This window comes from Globicephala melas, chromosome 1 (assembly GCF_963455315.2).
Source record: "Globicephala melas chromosome 1, mGloMel1.2, whole genome shotgun sequence".
Classification (NCBI taxonomy): Eukaryota; Metazoa; Chordata; class Mammalia; order Artiodactyla; family Delphinidae; genus Globicephala; species Globicephala melas.
The window spans coordinates 168,021,362-168,047,648 of record NC_083314.1 but is presented as its reverse complement, the minus strand read 5'-3'; the positions used below and the strand labels follow the sequence as shown (position 1 = coordinate 168,047,648).

The 26,287-nt window shown below is 49.3% G+C and overlaps 1 protein-coding gene across 1 annotated transcript in view; it reads left to right on the top strand.

The window, feature by feature from the left end:
* The window catches only part of MAN1C1 (mannosidase alpha class 1C member 1), a 131,644-nt gene that overhangs the window by 39,554 nt on the left and 65,803 nt on the right, over positions 1-26,287 (top strand). Inside the window, exon 2 of the mRNA XM_030873988.3 lies at positions 13,493-13,589. Coding sequence (XP_030729848.2) covers positions 13,493-13,589 — 97 coding nt within the window. The remainder of the gene's footprint in view (positions 1-13,492; positions 13,590-26,287) is intronic.

Sequence of the window (26,287 nt, the reverse complement as noted above, 5' to 3'; positions counted from 1 at the left end):
TGGAGGCTCTAGGGGAATATCCATTCCCTTGCCTTCTCCAGCTTCTGGAGTCCCCCTGGAATCCTTAGTTTACGGCCCCTTCCTCCATCTTCAAAGCCAGCAATGGCCAGTGGAGTCTTTTTCACATCTCACCACTTCGACTCTCCTGCCTCTTCCCTCTCACTTCTAAGGACCCTTGTGATTACATTGGGCCCACCTGGATAATCCAGGCTACTCTCCCCACCTCAAGATCAGCTGATTAGTCATCTTAATTCCATCTGAAACCGTAATTCCATTTTACCATACATACTCACAAGTTCCAGGGATTAGGACATGGGCACCTTTGGGGACCGTTATTCTGCCGACCCTAGGTGGGAAGGTGCCGTGTGAGTTTGAGGTATTGTCCAGAGGCCCCTGTGGCTGAAGCGTGGAGAGTGGGAAGGGGCCTGGGGAGAGGTCAGAGGCAGGCCTTTCAGGCACGGTGCCTTGGGGAGTTCTTGGACGCTCTTACACAGAGGAATGACATTTGATGGCTTGCATTTTTAAAGGGCTTAGTCTGTTGGTTGTATAGAGAAAGGATGTGGCGGGGGGGAGTGCCTGAGAGGAAGCGGGGAGCCCATACGGAGGTCCAGGGACAGTGGTGGACTGGAAGGAGGATGGGAAAGGGGTGAATCAGAGATGTTGTGGACAGGATTGCTGGAGAGTGAACGTGAGGTGTGGAGTAGAAGGAGACTCCAGAGGGCTCTGAGGTTTCAGGTGGATGGTGCTGATGTTTCTGGACGTGGGGAGATGATGTGGATCCCAGGGCCACAGACCACAAGTGCTAATACTTACGACAGAGTTTTCTGTGTGCCGGGAGCTGTGCCGAATGCCTTGCATGGTAATTACAAACAGCCCTCCGTATCCACGCGTTCTGCGTCCATGGATTCAGCCAACCGAAATTCAGTCTGAGGTTGGTGACTCCACAGATGCAGAGCCCAAGGATAAGGAGGACCAACGGTACCAAGCCATTTTACAGAAGGGACTTGAGCATCCATGGATTCTGATATCTGTGGGGGGCCCTGGATACCAAGGGATGACTGCAATCCTTGCAGCCCCCTTGGAGGCAGGCATGGTAATTGCTCCATTCTATGAGAAGCATAGAGTATTCTGACAAGAGCGTAGACTGCCTGGGTTCGAATCCTGGCTCTGCCACTTGCTTGCTGTGACACTTGGGCATGTGCCTCAGTTTCCTCATATGAGAAAGGGAGCAATGATAGACTAATCTTATAAAATTAGTGTGACGATTAAAGAGTTAACATATATGGAAAACACTGATGACTCATGGAAAACACTGGTTAAGCATAATATAACAGTATCCTTATCTTTAAACAAATGAGATAATCGAGGCACAGAGAGGTTAAGTATCTTGTCTAAGGACACACAGCTGCGGAAAGCTGGGATCCAAAGCCAGGCTCTTAACTACCATGCCTTACCTCCTCCTTGAGAGGACCTCTCAGAGCCGTGGTGAAAACTGCATGTGCTAATACATATAAAAGCCCTCTTCGTGGTGTTGGGCACATGCTGTATATTCCATCAGTGTGTGTATGTGGAAGTGCAGTTGTTGTTTTTTCTGTAAAATGGGGGTGATGGTGGCGCCCTCCCAACCTCACTCACAGGACCATAAGGCTCAAATCAGGAAGGCAGAGCACTTTGGAAATAGTAGAGCTACCTACACATAGGCCATTTTTATACTCAATTTCTTCAAAATGGCCTTGTTGAACCATTTCCCCTTGGAATTTCACTCACAGATGTGCTGAGGTCTTTCATACTGTCATTCATCTTTGTCCACAACTCCCCATCTCCCTGCCTCCACCCCAATGCCCAGGCTTTGACAGAAGAGAGTGGGGAGGACCCTTCACTTTGCAGTCAGGGAACCAATCTCAATGCAGTGGCAGAGCTCGATTTGCTTGTGACCTTCTCCATCAGCTCCCCTTGTTCATCTGCAGACCCTGTACCAAGATCATAAAGGTGTCCCATGGGAATGTGTCTCACCCGTTCTCGCTATCCCTGTGGCCTCACAGTTGGAGCTGTTCCCTTACTGGGCCTTCTAAAACCCTTGTTGAGGCAACTCCACCAGGCAGTAGGTGTTTCTGTCCCAGGCATCCCCCTTTCCCCTTGGTTCTCACAACACTAGCAGCCCCGGGGAGCTCCCCCTCTGTCGTCACCATCCTTACATACTTATTCAACATACTTTTATGGAGGACCTCTATGTGCTGGGCAATCTGTTAGGTGCTGGGGAGCAATAGTGAGCAAATGGAGCCTGTGTTCTGGGTGTGGGAGGAATAGATACTAATTAACCAATCACGCAATGAATGTAAAATTCTGACTTTAATAATCCTCTATAACAGGAAGATTCAACACAGTCCAGGAGGTCAGGCTTCTCTAGGACATGGAAACTAAGCTGAGATCTGAAAGATGAGTGGAATTTACCAGGAAAAAAGTAGAGCGAGGAGTGGTCCAAGGAGAGGGACTATCGTGTGCAAAGGGCCCGTGGCAGGAGGAGGCATTGCTCTTTGAGGAACTGAGAAAGCAAGCTAGTACAGCTGGGCAGAGGTGGGGAGGAGAAGCTGACGCTGGAGGCATGAATGGGGGGACTCTACAAGGCTTGATGGGCCTTACTGAGTTTGATCTTTATATCTGATGGAACTGTTTAAGTGTGTGTTGGGGGTGGGGTAAAGATATGAATAAATTTGTCCTTCGAATAATCACCATGGCTGCAGTGTGGAGAACCATGTAGGAGGCCAGAGAGGACTCCTCTAGGCCAGTTAGGAGGCTGCTGCGGGAGTCCCATGAAGAGATGGGAGGGGTATGGATTAGAGTGGTGGTGCAGAGAGAAATGGATGAAGAGGTACTTAGTAGATAAATTAATAGTGTAGCAGCCATCCTATGGCTGCTTTTTACTGAGCACATATTATGTTCCAGCTGCTGTGCTAAGCACTCGGCAAGTGTTATCTTATTTACTCTCAGGGTTATTATAAGGATTAAATATTCCTGTCCTTTTACAGATGAGGAAACTGAGACTCAGAGAGGTTAAGTCACTTACTCAAGGCTGCACAGCCAGTAGATAGCAGAGTCCTAGAGCAGCTTCTCAAACTCTAATGTGCATTTGGATAACTTGAGGATCTTGTTAAAATGCTGGCTTTGATTCAGCAGGTCTGGGGTGGGGCCCAGGATGCTGCGTTCCTAACATGCTCCCTGGGTATGCCCAGCTGTTGGTCCCTGGACCGCACTGAATAGCAAGGGTCTGTCTGCCTCTAGGTCCCACACTCTCAGCCATGGCGCCTTAGAACAGCTACAGATGGGATGAGATTTCTGAGACTGCTCAAATCTGAATCCCATCCTGGGCAGGATGTGGGCGTGCTCTCTGGACCTCAGATAGGTCAGAAGTCATATCACATTTTCACTTCCTACATTTGTCCTTCAGTAGCTCAAGCAAACCCAGAAGTGAGAGGGTTAGAGGCAGCACCTCACTGTCTACTCCCCACCCACCCCTCCACCCCTCAGCACAACCAAACCCCATCCTGCATCCGCTTCTGAGATATAGGCCAGGGGTTATGTGCATTCGCAGATGTCTCATCAGCAGTTGTCAATCAGATCATTTTGTGGGGCACCCATAGAAGGGGGTGGACTGAGAAATCTAATGTGGATGGTTTTAGGTACCAAGCTGTCAGCTGTTTCCCTGGGCTGTGCTGAAAGTGAAGGAGTAAAAAATCACCCTAACATTCTAATCTCTTCATCTGTGTGGTCATTAGATCCTGGAATCATTAGAGACCAAGCCCTTTCCCACTCAGCCCCTGCAGATGGGCCAGGTGTCACTGCTGGGAGACACCAATAAGGCTGCAAGTCGCTGTGTGAGCACTTGTCTTTAATGACTGGGAAAATCCATTTCCCTTCCTGGCAGCTTTGAGATGTTGCAACCGTGCTTCTGGGTCATTGCCAGACCTGACCCTTTCTGTGTGCGTGTTTTATTTTTATTTTTTATTTTTTTTGATTTATTTATTTATTTTTGGCTGCGTTGGGTCTTCATTGCGGCACACAGGCTTTCTCTAGTTGCGGCGGCGAGCGGGGGATACTCTTCGTTGCAGCAGGCGGGCTTTTCATTGTGGTGGCTTTTCTTGTTGCGGAGCATGGTCTCTAGGCACGCGGGCTTCAGTAGTTGTGGCACGTGGGCTCAGTAGTTGTGGCTCGCGGGCTCTAGAGCGTAGGCTCAGTTGTTGTGGCGCATGGGCTTAGGTGCTCCGAGGCATGTGGGAATCTTCCCAGACCAGGGCTCAAACCTGTGTCCCCTGCATTGGCAGGCGGATTCTTAGCCACTGCGCCACCAGGGAAGTCTGCGTGTTTTATTTTTAAAAGGGGAGGATGTCTCACTGTTTCAGTGATTGCTCCTTTCTCCCTAGCTGCCGCCAAAGAACTTTCCAATGCAAACTTTCTATTCAGTTTCCCACTCTCAAGGCGGTCCGCCAGTATTCTATTTCTTCCTCTTCTCAAACGCATCATTTCTTGCTTGGCCCCATCATTCTGGGGCCCCTCAGGCTGGGGTGGGTGTCTTTGTCTGGGCAATGCAGTGGATTCTAGTCACCTTTCTGCAGGAGAGGATTCTAGAGCTCTGAGACAGGTAGAAAGAACATCTTAAACAAAATAATGTCTGCCTCAAATTAGTAAATATTTTTCATTTTAAGAGTTCATGTCATTGCAATTTGTTCAGGTGGACAAGAACAGCTTTTGTTTGAGAAAGAACTGAAGAGGTGTCTTAGGATTCTGCTCTGATTGCTCTGCCTCTCACTGACGCTTTGTTTCCTGCCTCTGCAGAGCTCCGTGAAGGGAAGGCTTTGTGATCTATTGTTAGGTATTCTTTGAATCTATAAAGCATACACTGCTGGAAGGGAGGGGCTTCCAGACCATCCAGAGCTCCTGTCTCTAGCATGGACACGCATTCATGCACACACACACGTGCACACACACAAAAATGATGACTGCCTGGTGTGTATTTCTAGAACCCAGTGGGGGCAGAGGTGTTTAGTTCTTGTGTCTCTTGATTCTTACAGCCACGTTCTTGATTTCTCTTTCTGTAGCTCAGGCTGCCCCTACCCCCATCAGCTGCTTCACTTCTCTTGCTGGTTGGCCCCCTCTCTGACTCCTGGCTGGAAAGGCCTTTTCCTCTATCAAAACCCACTCCCTCCCAACCACCCCAAGGCCAACCACCTACACGATCCCTTTAGGCTTTAGGAGTAGCACTATAACATTTCTTCCTTATGTTTTTCATTTTAACCATCTTTCATTTTCACCTTACAAACATTTCTAGATATTCATTATAGAAAATCCAGAAAGTATAGGTCAATAATAAGAAAAAAATAACCACTAAACCTCTCACTATCTGACATAACCACTGTCAGCACTTTTGTGCATTTCCTTCCAGTATTTTTTTTTTCCTTTAAAACACTCGTACATAGTCCAGTGATCTTCATACCATGTAACTTGGTATCCTGCTTTTCCAACTAGTATTATATAATGAACATCTTTGTGTGTCTCTCCCTATATAGTGATATTTAGTTTATATCACTAAACATTTGGAAACACAATTTTTAATACCCGTTTCATACTTTACATCTCATACTTTAGCTCTTGCATGATTATTTTTAATTGGGAACAATACCTATCCTGTCAAGCCCACTGAACTGCTTGATCAAATGAGAGAAAGTGTGCAGAGAGCTGCACAAATATGCGCAATGATCATTCATGATGTTAGTTTTATCTTCCCAAGTGAACTACTTTGTATGTTGTCACGGAATTGTTATATACTTTCCTATTCAACTTTTGCACAGCAGTGGGCAAAACTAGCTGTCTGGGTTTAATCTTTAAAAGGGAACATACTTATTAATAACTTTTAATTTTTTTCCTAGCAATTTCTTAGAGGCTCTGGCCTAAGGAACTTACCTGAAATATAGAAAAGGGAGTGTGCACAAAGATGTCCATTATGGCATTATTTACAATAACCCCAAAATAGAAATCACTGACATGTACAATTATATGGGAGGAAGGTTAAGTAAATGATGCTGAACCTACTTGCGAAGTTATTATATAGCTGTCTAAAATGATGTTTACAAAGCCTTTGTAATAAAATGGAAGATGTTTATGTCATCATCACTGGAAGAAGCAAAGATAAATGAAAAAGAGTGGAAAGAAAGACACCAAAGTGGCAACAGTGGTTATAATGTTTAAACGATAGATGATTATTTTCTTTCTCTCTGTTTTTCTGCAATGAGCTTGTATACCTTGGATGCATTAAAAGATAGGTGGGTAGGTAGGTAGGTAGATGGATGGATAGATAGATAGACAGATCAACCTTATTTTTTAAACTATTGGAAAGGATGTAAGCAGAAGAGGCGAGTACGGGGCACAGAACTGAGTTCAAGTGAAAGTAGTGACCCACAGGTGGGAGAAAAGGGCATGGGGGGCTGAGCCCAGACGGGGCTGGAACTTCTGGAAAATGCTTAGAACCACAAAAGGTGCCTTTTAGTTTATTTTTGGAGCAGGAAGAACAGAGTAAGGATGGGCACCTCATTTGAACATGGTAATATAATTATAAAAGGAGAAACCAAAATTGCTAGTTCCTCATTTGCTCCATCCTCTGACCAGCGTGGGCGGGACAGGCTTGGTGAGGGGAATGTGAAAGCCCAATAGGGCTTTTGAGGAACCGAGGGGTAAGCGGAGCCACAAGGAGACTGGCAACAAGCACATTCTATCATAATTTATACAAGTGGGGGAAAACAGAATTCTGTCATGTATAAATCTGGGTGGAAATGACATCAACATCCTGCAACGTTCCCTAATTTTTTTTTTTTTTCTTTTTTTTTTTGCGGTACACAGGCCTCTCACTGCTGTGGCCTCTCCCGTTGCGGAGCACAGTTCAGGGCTTCCCTGCTGGCGCAGTGGTTGAGAGTCCGCCTGCTGATTCAGGGGACATGGGTTCGTGCCCGGGTCCGGGAAGATCCCACATGCTGCGGAACGGCTGGGCCCGTGAGCCATGGCCGCTGAGCCTGCGCGTCCGGAGCCTGTGCTCCGCAACGGGAGAGGCCACAACAGTGAGAGGCCCGAGTACCGCAAAAAAAAAAAAAAAAAAAAAAAATTCAGACTTTTAGAAAAGTGGCAAAAGATACTACAAAGATTCACATTTACCCTTCACCCAGATTCCTCAAATGTTAGTGTTTTACCCTGTTTGCTTTGTGTACACTCTTCTCTCTCTCTTTCTACACACACACACACACATACACACACACACACACGAGGTTTCTGAACTATTTGGGAGTAAGTTGCAAGCATAATGCCTCTTACCCCTAAATACTTCATTGTGTATTTCCAAAAGGTTGGTTCTACTTTTCTATATAACCATAGTAAAACCAGAAAATTAACGTTGACACAATACTATCTGATCCCTATACCCCATTCACATTTTGTCAATTATCTTGATGATTGTCCTTTATAGTAATAATAATAATAGTAGTTGTTATTATTTCTGCTCCAGGATCACATCCAAGGTCACGTATTACATTTAGTTCACGTCTCTTTAGTCTCCTTCAGGCTGGAACAGTTCCTCAGTCTTTCCTCTTCTTTCACGACCTTGATGTTTTTGAAAAGTAAAGGCCATTTACGTTGTAGGTTGTCTGTCTCTCAGTTTGGGTTTGTCTGATCTTTCCTCATGATTCGGTTCAGGTTTGCATTCTTGGCAGGATTACCACTGAAATGACGTGTGTTCTTCTTAGTGTGTCACATCAAATGGCATGTGATATCTATTTGTCCCCATTAATAGTTTTTAAAAATATAAATTAATAACAGCTTTACTGAGTTATAATTCACATATGATAAAATTCACCATTTTAAAGTGTAAAATCCAGTGGATTTTAGTATATTCCCAGAGTTGTACAGTCATCATCACAATCAATTTAGAACATTTTCATCGTCCCAAAAGGCCCCATACCCATTAGCCATCATTCTCCATGTCTTTTTCCCTCACCCCTGGTGACTACTAATCTACTTTCTGTCTATAGGTGTGCCTATCCTGGACATTTCATATACATGGAATCATATGCCGTATGGCCTTTTGTGTCTGGCTTCTTTCACTAAGCACAGTGTTTTCAAGGTTCATCCACGTTGGAGCATGTATCAGCACTGCATTCCTTTCTATGGCCAAATAATACTCCATTGTATCTATTTACACATTTTGTTGGTTCATTCATCAGTCAATGGACATTTGGGTTGCTTCCACTTTGGGGCTATTACAAATAGTGCTGCTATGCACATTGTGTACAACTTTCTGTATGGACATATGTTTTTAATTTTCTAGGGTGTATGTCAGGGTACCCAATACCACCGCTAGGTTCAGTGATTCACCAGGAGGGCACATAGTCCCATTCCTGGCTGATTTACTACAGTGAAAGGACACAAAGCAAAATCATCAAAGGGGAAATGTGCATACAGAGAAGCCCTGGGGAAACCAGACCCGGCACGCAAGAGTCCTCTCTGGGTGGAGTCACCCAGAACACACTCCATTCCTTCAGCACTGAGTTGTGATGACACGTGTGAGATGCCATCCACCAGGAAGTTCATTAGAGACTCAGTGCCCAAGGTTTTTACTGGGGGCTGGTCATGTAAGTACCCTCGGCCTAACATGTACCGAAATTCCAGACCCCCGGAAGGAAGGCAGGTGTTCAGCATACACCACATTGTTTGTACAGTCTCAGTGCAGTAAACCACCCTTACCCATCAGAGAATGGTGAGAACACTCACTAAATCCAAGTTCCCAGGCACCGGCCAAGGGCCAAATCTGCAAGCAGAGCCTTTCTAGGGATAGAAGTCTCAGGCCTACTGTGTTAACTCTGTTCTGCACGAGTCTACACCCAGGAGTGGAATTGCTGGGTCACATCGTAACTCCATATTTAACTTTTTATGCCACAGTGTTTTCCAAAGCAACTGCACCATTTTCATTTCCACCCGCAATTGATGAGGGTTTCCACTTCTCCACAGCCTGGCCCACACTTGTTATTGTCCATCTTGTTGATTATAGCCATCTGGTGTGACTGATAGGTTTTTAAGTTAGTGATTTGCAGGCATTTAGAACCAAAAATGAGGATCCGTAGGAGCCAAAATGTGTTCTCTAAGAACAAATCATACCAGCCTAACCCCTGATTTTTCTTTAAAGAAAAAAAAAAGCATCTGTTTTCTCTGTACTCGCTGTACGGGGGGCAGAGTGCTTCTGTATTTCAGTCCTGTCCTTCATAGTATCTTCGTATACAAAAATGGAGACACAGGGCTTGGACTGATTACCTGGAAGATTCCTCACTTGTTGACAGATGACACTCAAAGAGCAGTGCTGGAGCCAGGTGAGGGGCCCCTGCTGCTGTTTCCCCAACTCTGTCCTCAGCCCAGCCATTTAATGTTTCTCTCTAAAACTTGGGGGAGACACAGATGGCGGTCCCATGAAAGCAGGCAGAATACCCAAAACACACAGACACACACACAGTGAATGATAAGATCTGGTTCCCGAAAGATCCTGACAGCACGGAATGAGTATGGAGAGTCCAGTGAGATGCAGTTGTTAGGGACAAATGGCAAGTCCACACCCACAGGGTCTGGTCCAGATGTAACCAGGGAGAGTTGGCACTTCGGTTTCTGCTTATTACCAAAAGCCAACCGTAACAAATGGGTGACGAAGTCTGGGCACCCTGGAAAAACGTTGTGATGTGTATCTGCAGTTTCAGGGGATTTAGAGCTCTGCCATCAGGTGATCTGTCGAAGGAGCCGGGCTGTTCAGCCGGCCAACAGGCAGCCTAAGGTGACTTGAGAGTTGGCTCCCCCTGGATGAAGATCTGTGGTGGGAGCATCTGAGCTGTCTTCCCCATGGCCCGTAGGGAAAAGCAGATTTAGATTGATTAAGAAAGAACTTTGTGAAACTCTGCAATTGAATGAGCTGCCTGCTAAGGAGGTAAGCACCCTTTCACTGGGGGTGTTCAAAGAGAGATTACTTAGTCTTTTTAAGGAACTTGCATGGGGCAGGAGGTGGCCTGAGTTCTTTGAAGCCTTAGAACTGCCTAAACATGAAGCCAGGGACTGTCCGTCTCTAAAGGCAAGTCCAGGGGCTGCCCAAGGCACATATCACCAGTTCCAGAGTGAGATTAGCCTTTCTGTAGGTCACCCTCTTCTTGTGCCCCTCACAATCCTACTTGTCCATCAGGACACTTGGGTGCCCGTGAAGCTCCCCTTGAGACACGCGCTTGCCTTCTTCTGAGCACCTCTGTTACTCAGAAGCCCCCCCACCCCATCCCCCCGACCCATTACCTATTTTACCTGTGATGTGTGTGGTCCACACGTCAAGTCTCCCAGCCATGTGTTAAGCTCCAGAGCCAATTTTCTTGTTTGTTCTTACTTTCATTGAGCAAATACTTAATGAGCACCTATTATGTGTCAGCCCCCTGGTGAGTTGCCAGGCACGCAGCAGTGACTAGGGGATGGGGGCACTGACCAAATAGTCGCGAGTATAAGAGTTTAACTGCAGGCTGCTGTGGGACCTGACATCAGGAATGTGGGGAGGTCGTGGGGGCCTGGCTGGGGAGGAAGACTCCCTGCAAAAGTACCCTTTCAGCTGAGAGTTGAAGGAAGATAAGCAGTTGGCAGGAAAGTGGAGGGAGGGGTCCGGGGGAGCAGTCCCACCGTGGCTGCAGCCCAAACTGCGGCCGAGCACAGGCTAGGACACCTGGTAGGTTGGGGCGCATTAGGAAGAGAAGTAAGGACCACCTGGCTGGGGGCTTTCCCCGTCATCCCCGCTTATCCAGCGCCTGGGCTTGCGAGCCGAGGTGGGAGACACAAGGATTAGCGTTCGAGGGTCTGTGTGTCCTTGTGCACGTGTGTGTGTGTGAGAGCAGCTCTAATTGCCTTCTGAATCCTGTCCCAAGCGACACAGGGATTATTTGTGCCTTCCTTCCTCTCCGTTGATGTGGATGACTGTGAGAACGGGCCACGTTCCAACATCCCCACGTCCCTGCAGTGACAGCTCCTTTGAGAACATGTAGATACCCATGGTTCTCTTAATTACTCCTGCACACCCACTTCTCTCTCTCAAGCAGGTGGGGTTTGGGGGTAGGGTGCAGTCCTCCCCCTCCAGACCTCTGCTCCTGCTTTCCTGCTGCCATTTCTGTTTTAACAGCCTCCTGCTGCTCCCCTACCCATCCCCCACCCCTCCCTCCCCTCACACTGACTTAATCGAGGCCCGCCCCCCCAGAATAAGAGAGACTGAGGGAGGAGGCCAGTCTCCCTTAAGCGCTCATACCCAGCAATTAGTTTCCCTTATTGCCAATTCAAGATAATAACCAAGGAATATAACCAAGGAATATAACCAAGTAGAAAATAACCAAGGAATGGAACCAGGGCTCAAAACCTGTGTCAAGTGCTTGGCACGCAGTACCGTGACATTTGCATGTGTGTCTCCTGGGAAGCCACACATCAGGCCAAGCATGGGGGTGGGGTCTGCTGGCCTGGGAGTTGAAAGAGCTGTATTCCAGCCCTGCTGGCTGTGCCACCCTGACCACCTTCCATCTCTGAGCCTCAGTTTCATCATCTATGAAGTGGAGAGATGGTACTAGATTATTCTGCCATTTCACGGAGAGCCCAGGACACAGACCTGTCAGGTCTGCCCTCCTGGTCTGTGTGTTTTGGCCCCAGGGGTGAGCATGGCAATGGTTACTGTCCAGGTGTGCCTGGAAGAGATGGCTGCTAGACCTTGGCACCAGGAGTGGCAGAGCATGGAGAACGCAGGTGGCGATGTCCAGAAAGACAGTGCTGAGGCAGGAAGGTGGGCTGGGAGATGGAAGGAGAAAAGCAGAAGGGTGCCAGACAGTGTCTGGAAGTGAGCTGGGAAATAGAAATAAACACATATAGTAGACTGCTGGTTCTCAGATGTGGCCCATGGACCACGTGGGGATGTGTTAGAAAGACAGGATGTCAGGCCCCACCCCAGACCTGCTGGATCAGAAACTCAAGGATGGGGCCCAACAGCCTGTTTTAACAAGCTCTCTAGGTGATTCTGATGCACGCCAAAGTCTGAGAACTAATAAGGTGGATGAAAGAGGGGTGGATGGATGAGGCTTGGAGAACCAGATGGGTATTTTAAAGGCTGAGCAGGAAAGAGGACTCGTGTTTGTTGATCACTTGCTGTGTGAAGTCAAAAACTGGGCATTTCCAGCTACTTGCTTTCATTTAAACCTTTCAGGATTGTGGCAAAGCAGCCCTTGTTATTCCCATCTCAAAGATGAGGCAGCTGAGGCTTGGAGACATTCAGTTGCTTGCCAAAGTCAAAGAGCTAGTGGCAGGGGTAGGATTAGAACCTGGGCCTCCCGGCCCCGAAGCCTGAGTTCTCTCCACGACACCAGGCTGCCTCCCACCTGCCTGTCCTTCAGCTGTGCCTCCGCTGCCTGGGCTGGCTCCCTTCTCAGCCCCATGGTCACCGCAGAGGCCTGCTCTGCTGTCCTTTTTCTGCAGCCTGCCATCAGAGGCAAAAGGGAGACCCTGGGGGGGGGGGCGGGAGAGCAGGGCTGGGGACAGATTGTTGCCTTGCGTTCCTCCAGCCTCCAGTGCTAAGTGCAGTTAGGAGACAAAGGTGCTTGTATGCTTGTGATGCTGCCGAGGGGCTAACATGGTTGCCTTAACGTAGTAAGAACTCATGCATGCACTGGGTGACAGAGCTGACGGATACTCATTGCCAAGCCTGTGCAGGGTGCTTTGGGGGAACCGAGGCAAAGAAAATGTAGTTTCTGGCTTCAAAGAGTTTGTGGTCCAGAACCAGTAAAACAAAAACTAACAGTGACCGGCTGGGGTGCTAGGAGGCCTGGGAGAGCCAGCCTGGGTCAAGCCAAGTGCAGGAGGAGTTCAAAGAGACTCAAGCAGTGACTTTAGGGGACAGACCTAAGGCTTCGGAGCCAGAGGGCATGGGTTCAATTCCCAGCATGCTCACTCACTCCCTGGGTAATCCTGGGCGAGTAACCTCATGTCTCGACCTGTCTCCTTATCTACAAAATGGAGTTAACAACCCCTAGCTCAAGGGGCGGTTCTATTGGATTCTAACAGGCATCCCTCGTTGAGTTTTGTTTCCTTCCATTCAGAGGGTCACTTTAGGTCCGGGAAGTCTTCATGGAAGAGGTGGCTTTTCACTTTGGCACTGATGGATGGCTAGAATGTACTTAGTGCCTTTTGTGCCTTCTCTGAGGAATCTATGGGTAGATGCAGGACACGTGGGGTTGTCGGAGAACGGCCTTCCAGGCATAACTATGAATAGAACGGTGGTGAGAGGAAGTCGTCTTTCTCAATGTGGAAGATTGTTTTTATAATGTGGTTTCAAATCCTGTTGCAAAGGGCAAGGCCAGGTGGCCAGCCCGCGCTATTGGGAATCTCCACGCTCAGGGTCTGTTTCTGCTCTTTCTTACAGATGATGCAGTTCGCCTGGCAGAGCTACAAGCGCTATGCGATGGGGAAAAACGAGCTCCGGCCCCTCACAAGAGACGGCTACGAGGGGAACATGTTCGGTGAGCTGACGTCGGAAGACCCCCTGCCCCTGGGGGCCGAGCAGAATTTCATTTTTGACTTTTTCTCTCCTGAGCTATGTCCCTGTTTCTCCAGAGCTGGGGGCTCCCAAGTCTGACTTCCTCCAGGGTTGTCTAGGCTTGTGAGCCTTCTAGGTTTGGGGGGAACCCACATGCTTCTCCCTCACCTCACACACTTCTTTATATGCACCTGTTGTTAATTTTCAGAGCAGACAAACTTGGAAATGTGAGTGGGGGCAGTGAGTGACGGACACTAGTTGCCATGGAGAAGGTGGGCAGATCTGAAGGACACAGAGGATTGGGTTTAAATCCGCTCCTCCAAGTGGCTGTAAAATGATCTTGGGTGTTTTCCTAGAGAAACCAAACATGTATCTGATAAGCTGGGCACACGCGTTGCCTTTAGGGTCTTGGGTGTGTGTCTCTCGCCGGATGGCTTGGTGGACAGTCACAGTTAGGGAGCAGCACGGGTGCTGCTGTGTGTTGGCAGCTTGAGTCTGACCTGTAGCCACACTTGCCAACATCTCGGTCCTTTGCAGCCGTGAGATCCTCCTCAGCCAGAGCCTCGAAAGCCCTTCTCACCTGGAGAGACTGCAAAGTGCCTCACTGTGGGCACAGCTTTAGATATCAAATGTAATTCCCGGACAAATCACCAGCGCCCCTCTCTGCAGTCCCTTCACATGAAAAGATGCTGGAGGCACCTGGCTTCCTTCTTCCCTGTGAGACAGGAGCTATCTGGGGAGCTCGAAACAGAAATTCATCACCTGTATTCCCCACCCCTTAGAGACACAGGCTCCTGACATCAAGAACCAAAGAGCTAAGTCAGATGAAAATCCCCAGAAAATTTTCAAAAGCAGGTTTACAAGGCCCCCCATGCGTAGGGCAGTGTATTTGTGTTACGGGAAAAGGGACACAGGACCTACCTTCCTCCATGTCACCAGGCAGCATCCCAACGCTTCTGGCTGTTCAGGCAGTTCACTCCCCTTGGGTAGGGGGGTGTGATTTGGGGTAGCTGCTGCTGCTGCTTTTCCCCCCTGCTTATCATAGGCATGTAGGGGAAAAGAGAAAGTATCAGAAAGTGTAAAGCAGGCCAAAAATAACTCGTTCTACCATGTAGATGCAGCCTCTGTGCACATCTCGTCTTATTTCCTTCCAGTCTTTTCTTCAGTACACTTCCCCCACCCATATACAGTATTATGTTCTTCCTTTTCTTTTTTTTTTTAACTGAATGTTACATCATATGTGTTTCCCTAACTCGTGTAAATTTTTTCATAAAGAATATTTTTAATGGCTGCAGTTATTGCATGGATGTGCCATAATTCGTTTAACCATCCCACTAATGTTGGACAAAGGTCCTTTCCAATTTTTCACTATTAAAAATAACACGGCAGGGCTTCCCTGGTGGCGCAGTGGTTGAGAGTCCGCCTGCCGATGCAGGGGACACGGGTTCGTGCCCCGGTCCGGGAGGATCCCACGTGCCGCGGAGCGGCTGGGCCTGTGAGCCATGGCCGCTGAGCCTGCGCATCTGGAGCCTGTGCTCTGCAACGGGAGAGGCCACAGCAGTGAGAGGCCCGAGTACCGCAAAAAAAAAACAACAAAACACGGCAGTTATCATCTTTGTGCATAAAGCGTTGTCTTAGGATAGGTTCTGAGAGAGGACTCCTGAGTCGTGGGGAGGAAGACAGGTGTTTCCTTAACCTCAGATATGAAATGTGTGGATTCTAGTTTCAGAGGCTCGCTGCCTGACCCGTCCAGATCATAGACTTCCCCAACACCCACATCAGCCCTGGGGAAAGACGGCTGGTGTGGCTCTCATCAAAGTTGTTGGAGCTTTGGCTACTACTATAAATGAGGGACATAATCCTCTCTCTCTCCACAGTGTGCAAATATTCAGGGAATTGGTGGAGGTTGGGGGGAGGCTGTTGATCTCTGAAACTGCGGAGCATGGGCCTAGCTATTGCTGTGACCATCCACGGGGATAGAGGGAGCACTGCTGGGAGGAACTGGGCTAAACCAAGTCCCATTTTCTGAAATTCCTCAGGGCCTGTGATTTAAATCTCAACCCTTTGGCCCCTTTCCCATCACTGAGCCTCAGGAAGAGTGGGCAGCTTGGAATTATGCAGAGAAACCTGGACCTTGAACCAGAAGACCTGGGAGCGAGTCCTCACTCTGCCCTGAACTATCTGTGTGGCCAAGTCACTTGACCTCTCTGGGCCCCTGTTCGTTCATCTTGCACACTCAGGTTGCTATGAGAGCGTGCAGGAACGTGCAAAGGGCCAAGTATATATGAGTGATATAGGATTTCCACAGTAGTAAGTGTGGTCGGCAGTTGCCCAGGTGAGCCCATGGAGGGTTCTGGGGTCCCCTGTCTCCCAAGAGCGGCCTTGGCTAAGGCCCTGGGTACCCGATCATCCTGTGCCTGCAGCAGTCCTGGCAGTGAGACAGGGCCTTCCTTCTGTAGCCAGCCACTGAGCTGCAGTGGGAGGCTGGCTCCTGGGTAGGGCCCCAGGCACTGGGCAGGGAGAAGCTAGTCTTGATTTTCTTACACTTTCATTCAGCAGCTGCTTGTGTAGTGCCATGCCCGGTGCTGACTGCTGGGGATGCAGGGATAAATGACACAGTGAAAACTCCACCAGCTCTGCAGAGACGTACACTGGCAACCCTTCCTCGGAGCCTCTCTGGGGTCTGTCTAGGTGCTCTCAGAATGAGGCGCACGTAGAAGGGATCATGATCAATGATGTGACCAGTCCTTCACTGGCTTGTGGCTCTAGGTCCCTGGAGCCCAACAAGTTCAAAATGACTTCACTCCTTCCTGGTTGAGTGACCTTGAGTGTTCTCTGAGCCTGAGTTTTCTGTAAAGTAGAACTAATGAAAACATCATACCCCCAGCCCAAGGCCTGCCTGACACACAGAACCATCTTAATAGCTGGTACTTATGCTTATTGTTGCCACAAATGGGTCTGATGATACAGATGCTTATGCCAACACCCCCAGAGGAGGAGAGTTGAGGGGCATTCGAGGAACCTGGAGGAGGTTCTAGTTTGGGTTGGACCCATGAGGGGCTTGGAAGCCAGACTGTTCTGGATGATAGGAGTTGAACTGGCCTGAATGAAGCTGCTTCTCACGCCGCTGGCTTCTTTTGCTGGACTCACACGGGCTTGAGGGTGGCCTCGTTCCTGGGCTGTGGCAGCCGCCATCATCAGTCACCTCACTGTAGGCTGGGCCCTGCAGGGCATGGTCAGATGGCAGCTGTCCCCACCCTGCCCTGCCTGGCTGAGTGGATGTTCAGGGTCCCTGAGGAGCCTCCTGCATCCTGGTGCATATCAGTCTGCCACGGGCCCTTGCAGGCTCCTCCCTGGGCCTGTGGGGCCAAGAGAGCTGCATACGGGGTAGAGTAACAAGTTCACACTGGTGCCTAGCTTTGCAGGATTTACACGGGATGCAACGAAGACATCGGCTGCAGAGCCTGGTCTCCCCCCGTGTGGCAGTTCACCAAACTGAATTTACCCTCCCCACCACCCGTGCGCCCCTCCCCAAATCTGTTCTCACTTTGAAAGTAAGACCTCTGGGTGAGGCACCTCTCAAGCCAGTTTTTGTGTCCTGAGCAATTCAGTGTTAAAGTCTCTTCCTATTTACCGCAATCTGGCTCAGCAGGTCCTGCCAGAAAATGCCCCCAAGACCCTAGCGGCTGCCAGCAAAGTGGACGCGGCCTGTTCCTCACGGGCACAGGGCCGGCACTCGATGGTGATGCTCTCATCACTGTGAAGTCACAGGGGTGAGTCTGCCACTTGAAGAACACATTCGAGGAGGGCAGTGTAGAGGAACCAGCCATAAAGCAGCAGCTGGTGATGCCGTAAAGCACAGTGGCTCAGTACTCAGAGGCCCAGCTTCCTTACCTGTAAAAGGGGCTGCTCCTAGGACCTGGGGGAAGCCAGCCGAAGAGCATGGACTCTGAGGCCAGATGGCTTGGATTTGCATGCTGCTCTGCCACTGCCCATCTGTGTGACCTTAGGCAAGTTTCTTCACCTTTCTGGGCCTCAGTTTCCAGCCTTAAATTGGGGACAACAGTAATACCTACTCGCAGGATTGTTTCGAGAACCAAATGAGTTAATTTGTGAGAAGTGCTTATATTCAGGCCTGGCACACAGGAAGCATTCTTCAAGTTCAGCTGCTACGAGGATGACATAAGGCCCTTAGGACAGTGTGTGCTTCTCCCATTTTGACTGGGCTATGACCGAGTCTCCTGGACCCAGGGACCCACGTGCGGACTCCAGGGCTTTCCCAGCCCTGATCCCTCCTGCCCTGTTCCCCTCAGCCCTCAAGCGCCTGTGGCAGAGATCACGGATGGGCAGCCCACTGGTAGTCAGTGTACCTCTCACCCTTTCATTTGTAGCAGCTTACAATGGAATTTTTAAGAGGGAAGAGTCAGGGGAAAGTTAGGGCTCAAGGCTATGGAATAAATCGGCCTCCTGACAGCAGAAGGGTTTCCAGGAGAATAGTGGGAGCTCATACCCAATGCCAGCTGTCAGCCTTAAAGCACTTAATGACATTAATCCTCCCAAGAACTCAGAGTGATCACAAGAGCTCCATTCTCCCTTGGCATTGGGGAAATCGGTACTGGGCGCACAGTCTTGAGAGGTCCCCAGCAGAGAGGCCCTTTGGTGGCAAGTCCAACTGCCTCATCTTAGAGTTGCGGAAACCCAGCTCAGAGAGGGGAAGGGACTCAACCGGGGTGACACAGCATGTTAATTGTAGGTGTGGAATTTGAATCCTGGTGGCCTAGTCCCAGCCCAGTGCTCTTTGCACCACCCACTCTGAGATTAGCCAAATTGTCCAAGCCCAGATTGTCAAAGCACAGGCCTCTGGTTCTGGCCAGATCACCACCAGGAACTAGACGTTCTCAGAACTCTAGCAAGAGCAGATTGTCTTTCAGGAGGTGTATGATTTGGGAGCCAAGAGCCCACCTGCTTCCTGTACATGCATCATACCAGGCACCGTAGCTGTATTCTCTCGTGTCCTCCTCACAGCCCTGCTAAGGTATAAATTACCCCCTTATCCCCATTTCACAGATGAGGAAACTGAGACTTGGCAAGATTTAGGACTTGCTTAGTCACACAGTTATCAAGCAGAGACTTAATCACAGGTCTGCTGGACTCCAAAGCCCAATCCACAGACCACCATGTGGCCCTGTCCTCCAGTGACCACGTGTGTGGCTGTAGAGAAGGGAGCAGGGGCAGAGGGATGGTCTCAGGGTTGGTGGTATTGCATCTTCTACTCCAGTGCCCTCACAGAAACCCAGAAAGACATGTATTTCAGGTCAGGGTCTGCGGCCACCCATCTGAAGGCATCATGATTTATTGGACATCAGCTGACTATTCAGGGCCTGGGAAAAAGATTCAGATTTCCCTCTTTCCTCCCACCATAGGAAAATATTTAATCTCTGCCATTAACCTAAAAACAGCTACTTACAAGACATGCCGTTGGCTGTCAGCATAATGAGCTGAGAAGAGCATGGATTGGAGAATCAGACCAGCCTGAGTCTGAATTCCGGCTCTGCCACTTACTAGTCATGTGACCTTGGGCGAGTTTCTTAAACTCTCTGCACCTCAGTTTCTCCATCTGTACAATGAGGACAGTGGTGAGGAGTAGATAAAGTTGATGTTTGTAAAACCTGCCCATATGCTTAGATAGACTTGCCCATATGCACTCATTAACTATAAGCTACCGCTGTTATTATTATATCAGTTATAAAATAATTGTGAGAATAATTATATCCTGAGACAAAAACAAACAGTGTGTGGCACACAGTAGGCTCTGGATAAATATTGTCAGATGAATGAATTGCCCCCTGCAGTCTCTGCCTGCCCTGTTTTCCCTTAAGCCCTTCCTCCTGGTCCTGCTGTGCTCAGTTCCTCTCATCCTCTGCAGCTGCTTTGACCTCCTCCATCACAAAGTGCATTAGGAATCGGCAAACTGACCCTGAAAGAGCAGCAGTCCTGCTTAGTCAGCGGCTCTGATCTTGGGCATCTTCTCTGTGGAGGATAGAGGTGCTTGTATAGCCAGAAGCGCCGTCCCTCTGCTCCAAGCTGGCCCAGGGTGACCGTGAGAGCCCCAAATTGGATTCTGCCTCTGCCTGGTGAATCCCTGATAGAACTGCCCAACCAAATCCCCATCTCAAGGGATGATTATGGCCTTGGGTGAGTTAAGAGGGAAAATGAACACAGCACGATTTTTCAGATCACAGGCTGGGAATGTTCGGCCTTGGAAGAGAAAAAAATAATCTTTGCCTTGTAAACAGAGCAAATATGATGTTGAAGAGGGAATAAATCCAGGCCCCAAGATGTCATTTTTACAATTGCATTTTGGCATGTGACTTAGTGCCTTCTGCAAAACGTTCACAGTCTCCTACACAGACACACACACACCAATCTTACCGGGTCTTTATTGTGGGCGGAGAGCTGCACTGCAGTGTGGCTGCCGGGAGAACTGCATACTTTGCAGATAGACAGTTTGTGAAAACCACTTGCTTCCCAGTTTCCACAGGTCTCCATGCTGTTTCCACGGTTCTCTGTGTTTGTTTCCGGGTGGCAGCGGTTTTGACTTTGGAGTTGTGCCTGGTTCAAATCCCTGGTGTTTACCAGCTGAATTAAATTGGACAAGTCACAGAGTTCTCTGAACCTCAGTTTACTCACCTGTAAAAGGAGGCAGGCGGGGCTAGGTAGCCCCAGTACAGTGCCTGGCACCCAGTAAGTCTTCATAAAACATTAGGTTGTTTCTTCCCTGAGTGCAGACACACCCTTCCCAGTCCGTTTCCTATCTCCTCTCTTATCGGGTAACAGGGCACTTGGACTTGTCTGGCTGAAAATACTATATCTGCTCTTATAAGTTTTGTTTTCCGGAGGTTTTTCTTTTTTTTTTTCTTTTCTGAAAAACAAAAACAACACACCAAATATCCATAGTTCTTAGAAAATTGATGTCAGGTTGTGTCGCTCCCTGATTCTGGCAGGCCCGTGGTGCACATTCCTGACCCAGGCTCCGAGTTTGATTTGAGAAAGAGCTGTCATCAGCCTCCTCGGAGGTGGCAATGTTGCAATTCCTTGGGTAGAATGGGTCAGGCTTAAGGGCAACAAGCAGATCTTCCCGGCAGTCACATGTCTTGGGAGCCCCGGCTGCTCCATCTGGAGGCCAGAGGCTGTCAAAGCACGGGGGAAATGGATTAGAAGCACCAGTCACTGGCAGATGGCCTTTGGCACAAGGAGGGAAATTGCATAAAAATATGGACCCCACACATGTGAAGGACAGATAGGACTGGCCGTTGCTGGTCAGATGCTGCAGCTCCATGGGGGCCTCCCTGTGGCCTTGAATGACACATCCACGGTTCCTCAGCCACCTTCTAAAGACCAGGATGTCCCTCGGGTCACACTGGGTGATGAGCAAAGCAGAGCGCTCACCTCTAAATTAGCCTGCTGGACTTTCACGCTCTCAGGCTGCCGACCATTCAGGGCGCGCTGCTCTGCACCCTCCTCCCGAAAAGGTTTGTTTTTTTCCCAAGCAGTTTCTAATTAAGATGCATCTTAGCTGTTTTCTTTTTCTTTTTGTTTAAAAGGCTTCCCACCAGCACAGAGCATGATTTATTTCTCTAGAAAATCTAGCAGCAGGTTGTTGTAAAAAGAAAACTCGAGGCTCGGAGCCTCGGGTCCCCATCCCAGCCCTGGCGCCAGCAGCCATGGGAGCCGGCGACCTCCCCTGGGCCCCGGGCCCCGTCTCGGCTTCAGTACAAAGAGGTTTGCACCCTGGCCCCTCGCTGTCCTCTCTGTGATTCTCGGTTGGTTACTAGGCTGATTTCTTTCTTTCTCTTTTTTTTTTTTTTTTCGCCTCTGAGTGGCTATTTGGGCTATGCCGATTCTCTTGAAATCTGAAATTTTAGTAGCAAGTTTTGCTTCTGTTGGGGAGGAGTGAGTGAGTCAGGGTATCTATTCCCAGAGCAAGTCGCTAGGGATGCATAAGATGATTCATATTGAAACTGACATTCCCTCCAGGGGGTGACGTGTTCCTGCCCAATTTACAAAGACCTTTCCTTCCTTGGAAACAAGGCAGAGCCCACAGCAGACAGCCAGCCCTCTTTTCTTCGCACCGCACTGATGGCGAGCACTTGCCAAATTTCCCAGCAAACTCAGTGACAAATAGGTACGTGGATTCGCAGAATCTCAGACTGTCTGTGCCAGTTGGATTCTTTGAAACCATCTGGTCCAGTGGCTAAGACTGGGGAAAGAGGCACAAGGGGGACAGGGACTCAGGAAGGCCTAATAACCAGGACTTGAACTCTGGTACTTTGACGTGAGCCTCTTTTTTTTTTTTCTTTTTAATTACTTTTTAAAAATTGAGATGTAACTTATAACTTACATACAGTAAAATGCACAAATCTTAAGTGCACAGCCCCATGAGTTTTTACATGTGGATGCACCCCTTGATCTGCACCCACAGATCAAGATAGAGAGCACTTCTGTTACCCTCCAGAAGGTTCCCCCAGACCCTTCTTGGTCCCCAAGGGCCATTGCTGTTCTGACTTCTATCACCTTAGATTCGTGTTGTCTGCCTTAAAATTTCATATCGTACTGTATGTACTTTTATGGTTTACTTTTCTTTCACATAATTAGGTCATGAAGGGTTCATTCTTTTTCAAGTGTATCCATTCTACTGTTCCTGGACATTTTTGTTCCCAGCATTTGGTAATTATGAGTAAAGCTGCTATAAACAGTTTTTGTTTGTCTCTTAATTTAACATTTAGTGAGTGCTTCAGCCGTGCTCTGGAGAGGGCAGGGCCCCTGCTCTTCCTGCCTTGACTTACGGGTGAATCAGGGCTCTCAGGCCAGCTGCCTCAAGTGCCCCTTGCAGCAGAAGGAACAGTCGGCCGAGACCTCCTTCACTACCCCCTCCCCACACTGTCTCACCAGCCCACCCAGCTGTGACACATGGGCACAGATGGCATGAACTGGAGCTTCTTTAGTTCAGCTACTAGGCTAGGAAAGGGGTCTTAATAGAGAAAATGTTGACCTTGGAGTCAGAAGACTTGAGTTGTCCAAACCCTGGCTCCACCACTAACCCACTGGGTAGGTGTCCCATTTCCTTTTCTGAGCCTCAGTTTTCTCTCCTGTGGAATGGGGATGATGACACCTTCTCACAGGTTGTCATTGGGATCACAGGAGATGATCCCACCATTTCTTTATCTGCCAGTGATCATTCAGTGCCTACTGTGTGCCACTAGACCCTGCTCGAGACACGGGAAACAGCAGGGACCAAGATGGACACCCACGTGGATGTCCCAGGCTAGTGAGGAGACTTAGGCATGAACTTGTAGTTTCAATTAAGGCAGTATGAATGCCATGAGGTACAAGCTCACACCAAGGGCTCCTTAACTCATCCTTGGAGGGATGGGCTTCAGAAAGATTTCCTGGGGGAGATGGCCTCAACTGAGGCCTGAAGCATGAATGAAGAAGCATAAGAGAGGGATCACGGGCACAGAAACACATGTGCAAAGGCCTCGAAGGGGAGATTGAGCACAACTGTGGCTCCTTGGGGTCTAAAAGGTGTTCAGTGTGACTAGAGAGGATGAGGGCATAGTGAGAGACCATCTGTGAGCAGCTGGCATATTAAGGGGACCTGTGAATGCTCCCCAGTGTTTTCTCCCCACCCCAGACCCCAAGAGCCAGGAGACCCGGCTTCTCATGGCTTCTGCTCTGTGACCCAGGCAAGGCCTGTTCCGTCTGTGAGCTCATTTCCCCACCATACGACGTGGGTGTCTGGCATATGGGCTCTCATGTTACTTCTAGGCCCTAAAGAGTAGGTGATTGGGCCACTCTGGGGTGTGTTTCACCCTGGCTGATGAAAGCCTGGTGCGGCCGAGTGGGCCACTGGCTCAGCGATGGAGGCAGAGGTGCTGCACTGGCTGTGGTGGCCACTCCTCTGGAAGGTGGGGGCCAGGACTTCACATCCCCCCGCCAGGGGCTTCTGAGGCAGGCAGCTTGGTTCTCTGCTCCACAGACGGCTGCTCTCCCAAGCATAAATGGTCGGCATGAGAACCATGCAGCGATCAATAGGAATTGTTGAAAAATTCTGAAGAGAGCCTGGAGGAAGACAAAGAGACCCGGAAGTGTGTTGTCAGCACAATTTGGGGCTAATACTCAAGTCTGTTTTTTCATCAAGTCTGAAAGGCGGTTTAAAATCCACTGCTCTTGTTTTCTTTTGTTTTGTTTTGTTTTAATGACTGGATAAAGCACAATTGCATTTTCTCCCCCAATAACTTTGAATTCTGGGAATAGACCATGTGGGGATAATTGCTGTTGTCTAATCCCACCGAAGGCCAAGCCAATGATTAGGACAGGGAGGGAGCTGCCGTGCCGGAAGCCCTCTGCCGGTTTCTTACTTCCAGCAGCCAGGGCTCGACTCCCCAGATGACCCTGTTCCCGAAATAGCAGTTGCCCAGAAATGCATCTGCATGTTGTTTTGCAGCAAGTAACTGATAGCACATGGGGACATGGAGAGTTTTCATTCAATCCTGCAACTTCTCCTTGAGTACTTACTATGTGGCAGGTTCTGAGCTGGATCTGGAGCAGGGAAAGAGGGTGCAGGAAAGAACAAGACGCAGTGAGCTCATTGGAGAAAAAACGAGTGAAGTCTGCCTGTGGGTCAGACAGAACGTGTGCCCGAGCGGCACGGCTGCAAGAGAGTGTCAGCATCTACCGAGAGGTGCCGAGCAAGAAAAGTTTTCGCAAAGTTCCCCACGTTTCATTGCTGGGGAATCACAAAGACGGCGGCATTGGAGAGGAGTCCTATGGGAGGGGCTGGATCCTACCCCAGAGCTGCTCAGGGGGTAGGTTTTGACAGACACCCATGAAGGCTCTGTTACAGACAGGGGAACAGCTCAGACCAAGCTTAGGTGGTCCTGCTGGGTGGAGTGCTGGTGCTCAGAGAGGGGAGGGTGGTTGGTGGCAGGTGGTGGGGGAGGGGAGGGGAGGGCTGCAGCCTTGAAGGGAAGAAACCTCATCTGAGCAGCCAGCAGCCAGCCAGGCATTCCCTGCACAGGGCTGAACCTCTCCCTTACACACAGTGCCTAGGGCTCACAAAAGTATTTTATTTTATTTATTTCTTTTTGGCCGCACCACGCGGCATGCAGGATCTTAATTCCCCAACCAGGGATTGAACCCTGACCCCACCCCCACCCCCACCCCTACCCCGCAGCGAAAGCGCCAAGTCCTAACCACTGGATGGCCAGGGAATTCCCTCACAAAAGTATTTTAATTTTAATTTCTTTTAAAATCAGAAGAAAAATATGAATATAATAATGAATATAAAATAATGAATCCAGCTTCTTTATACGAATGCAATTGTAAAAGAGCGTTTTTAATATTTTTTACAAAGGTGGGGCCCATGAAAGTCATAAGCAGCCCTGCATCCTTGTCTTCCTCACCAGGTGAGGGTTCCGAAAGCCTGCAACTGCTGACTTGTCGGGAAGGATCCCCTTCCTTCTCGTTGTTGTCAGGAAAGCTGGCAGTAACCCTACCAACAACTTGGATTTTCTGTCTCTTGTTACAGCTGGGCCGGCAGGGCCTTGCTGCAGGTGCCCACCTGCAGCACAGGCACCTTCTTGGGAGTTTCGTTTTCCCTTACGGTGCCTCTTTGAAGTGGTGTCAGTGTGATGAGGAAACTGAGGCTCTGAGAGGAATAACTAACCCAAGCCTGCAAAGAGGCAGAGCGGCGGTTCCAACGCAGGCTTGTCTGCCTCCAAAGACCCCATGTCCTGTTCCCTCTGCCCCAGGGACTGTGAGCCCCCCACAGGCCAGGAGTCCCTGCGTCACCTGCCTTGTGTGACACCAGCATGTCATCAGGCCCAGAGGGCCCTTTGGGGTGTCCAGAGGTAACGGTGAAGGGCAAAGAAGGGTCTGTGTGTGTTTATTGATTAAAAGGAGGTTGTGACGTTCTGTTGACACGGCTCGGCCCTGGTCCATCGCATCCCTCTTCCCTGCATTAGGCTGTAAAAGTGCAGCCAAAGTAATTACTTGTCTTCCCCAAACCAAGGAGGACAAAATCCCGAACACCTCGGGCGAGGCTATCTCACGACACTCACCACTGTCTGAGAAGATGTCACACAGGGGCTGCACTGGGGAAAGCGCCTCTCCCGTTCTTGCCCAAATCCACAGCGGGGTCCTTCTTTCCACTGGGGATATGCCTTCATCTGAAAGGCCTTGAATTCCTGGGACATGGGGCACACCCAGCCCCAGATGTAAGTGCAGAAGCAAATCCCTTGGCGAGCGAGACAGCCTCTCTGGGCTCCCCCACATTCCCAGGGTGGGGGATGTGACTCTGCCTCCCCCTTCAGGGTGCAAAGCTGGGCAGCTCCACAGAGACCAGCCCCCAAAACATCCCAGAGCCTGAAGCTCAACACGATGGCTGGGGAGGAAGCAAAACCTGAGAAAGGATCCTGGTGAGTTAAGGCAGTTACACCAACTGGTTGGGAGCACAGGTTTGGCACCAGGCGGCCTGGTCACCATTTTCTGGCTGTGTGACCTTGGGTGATTAAATTAACCTCTCTGTGCCACAGTTTTCTCTCCTAGAAAAAACAAGAATAATAGCGTGTACCTCATAGAGTGGTGGTTGTGAGCATTCCGTTAGTTAATACGTGTGAA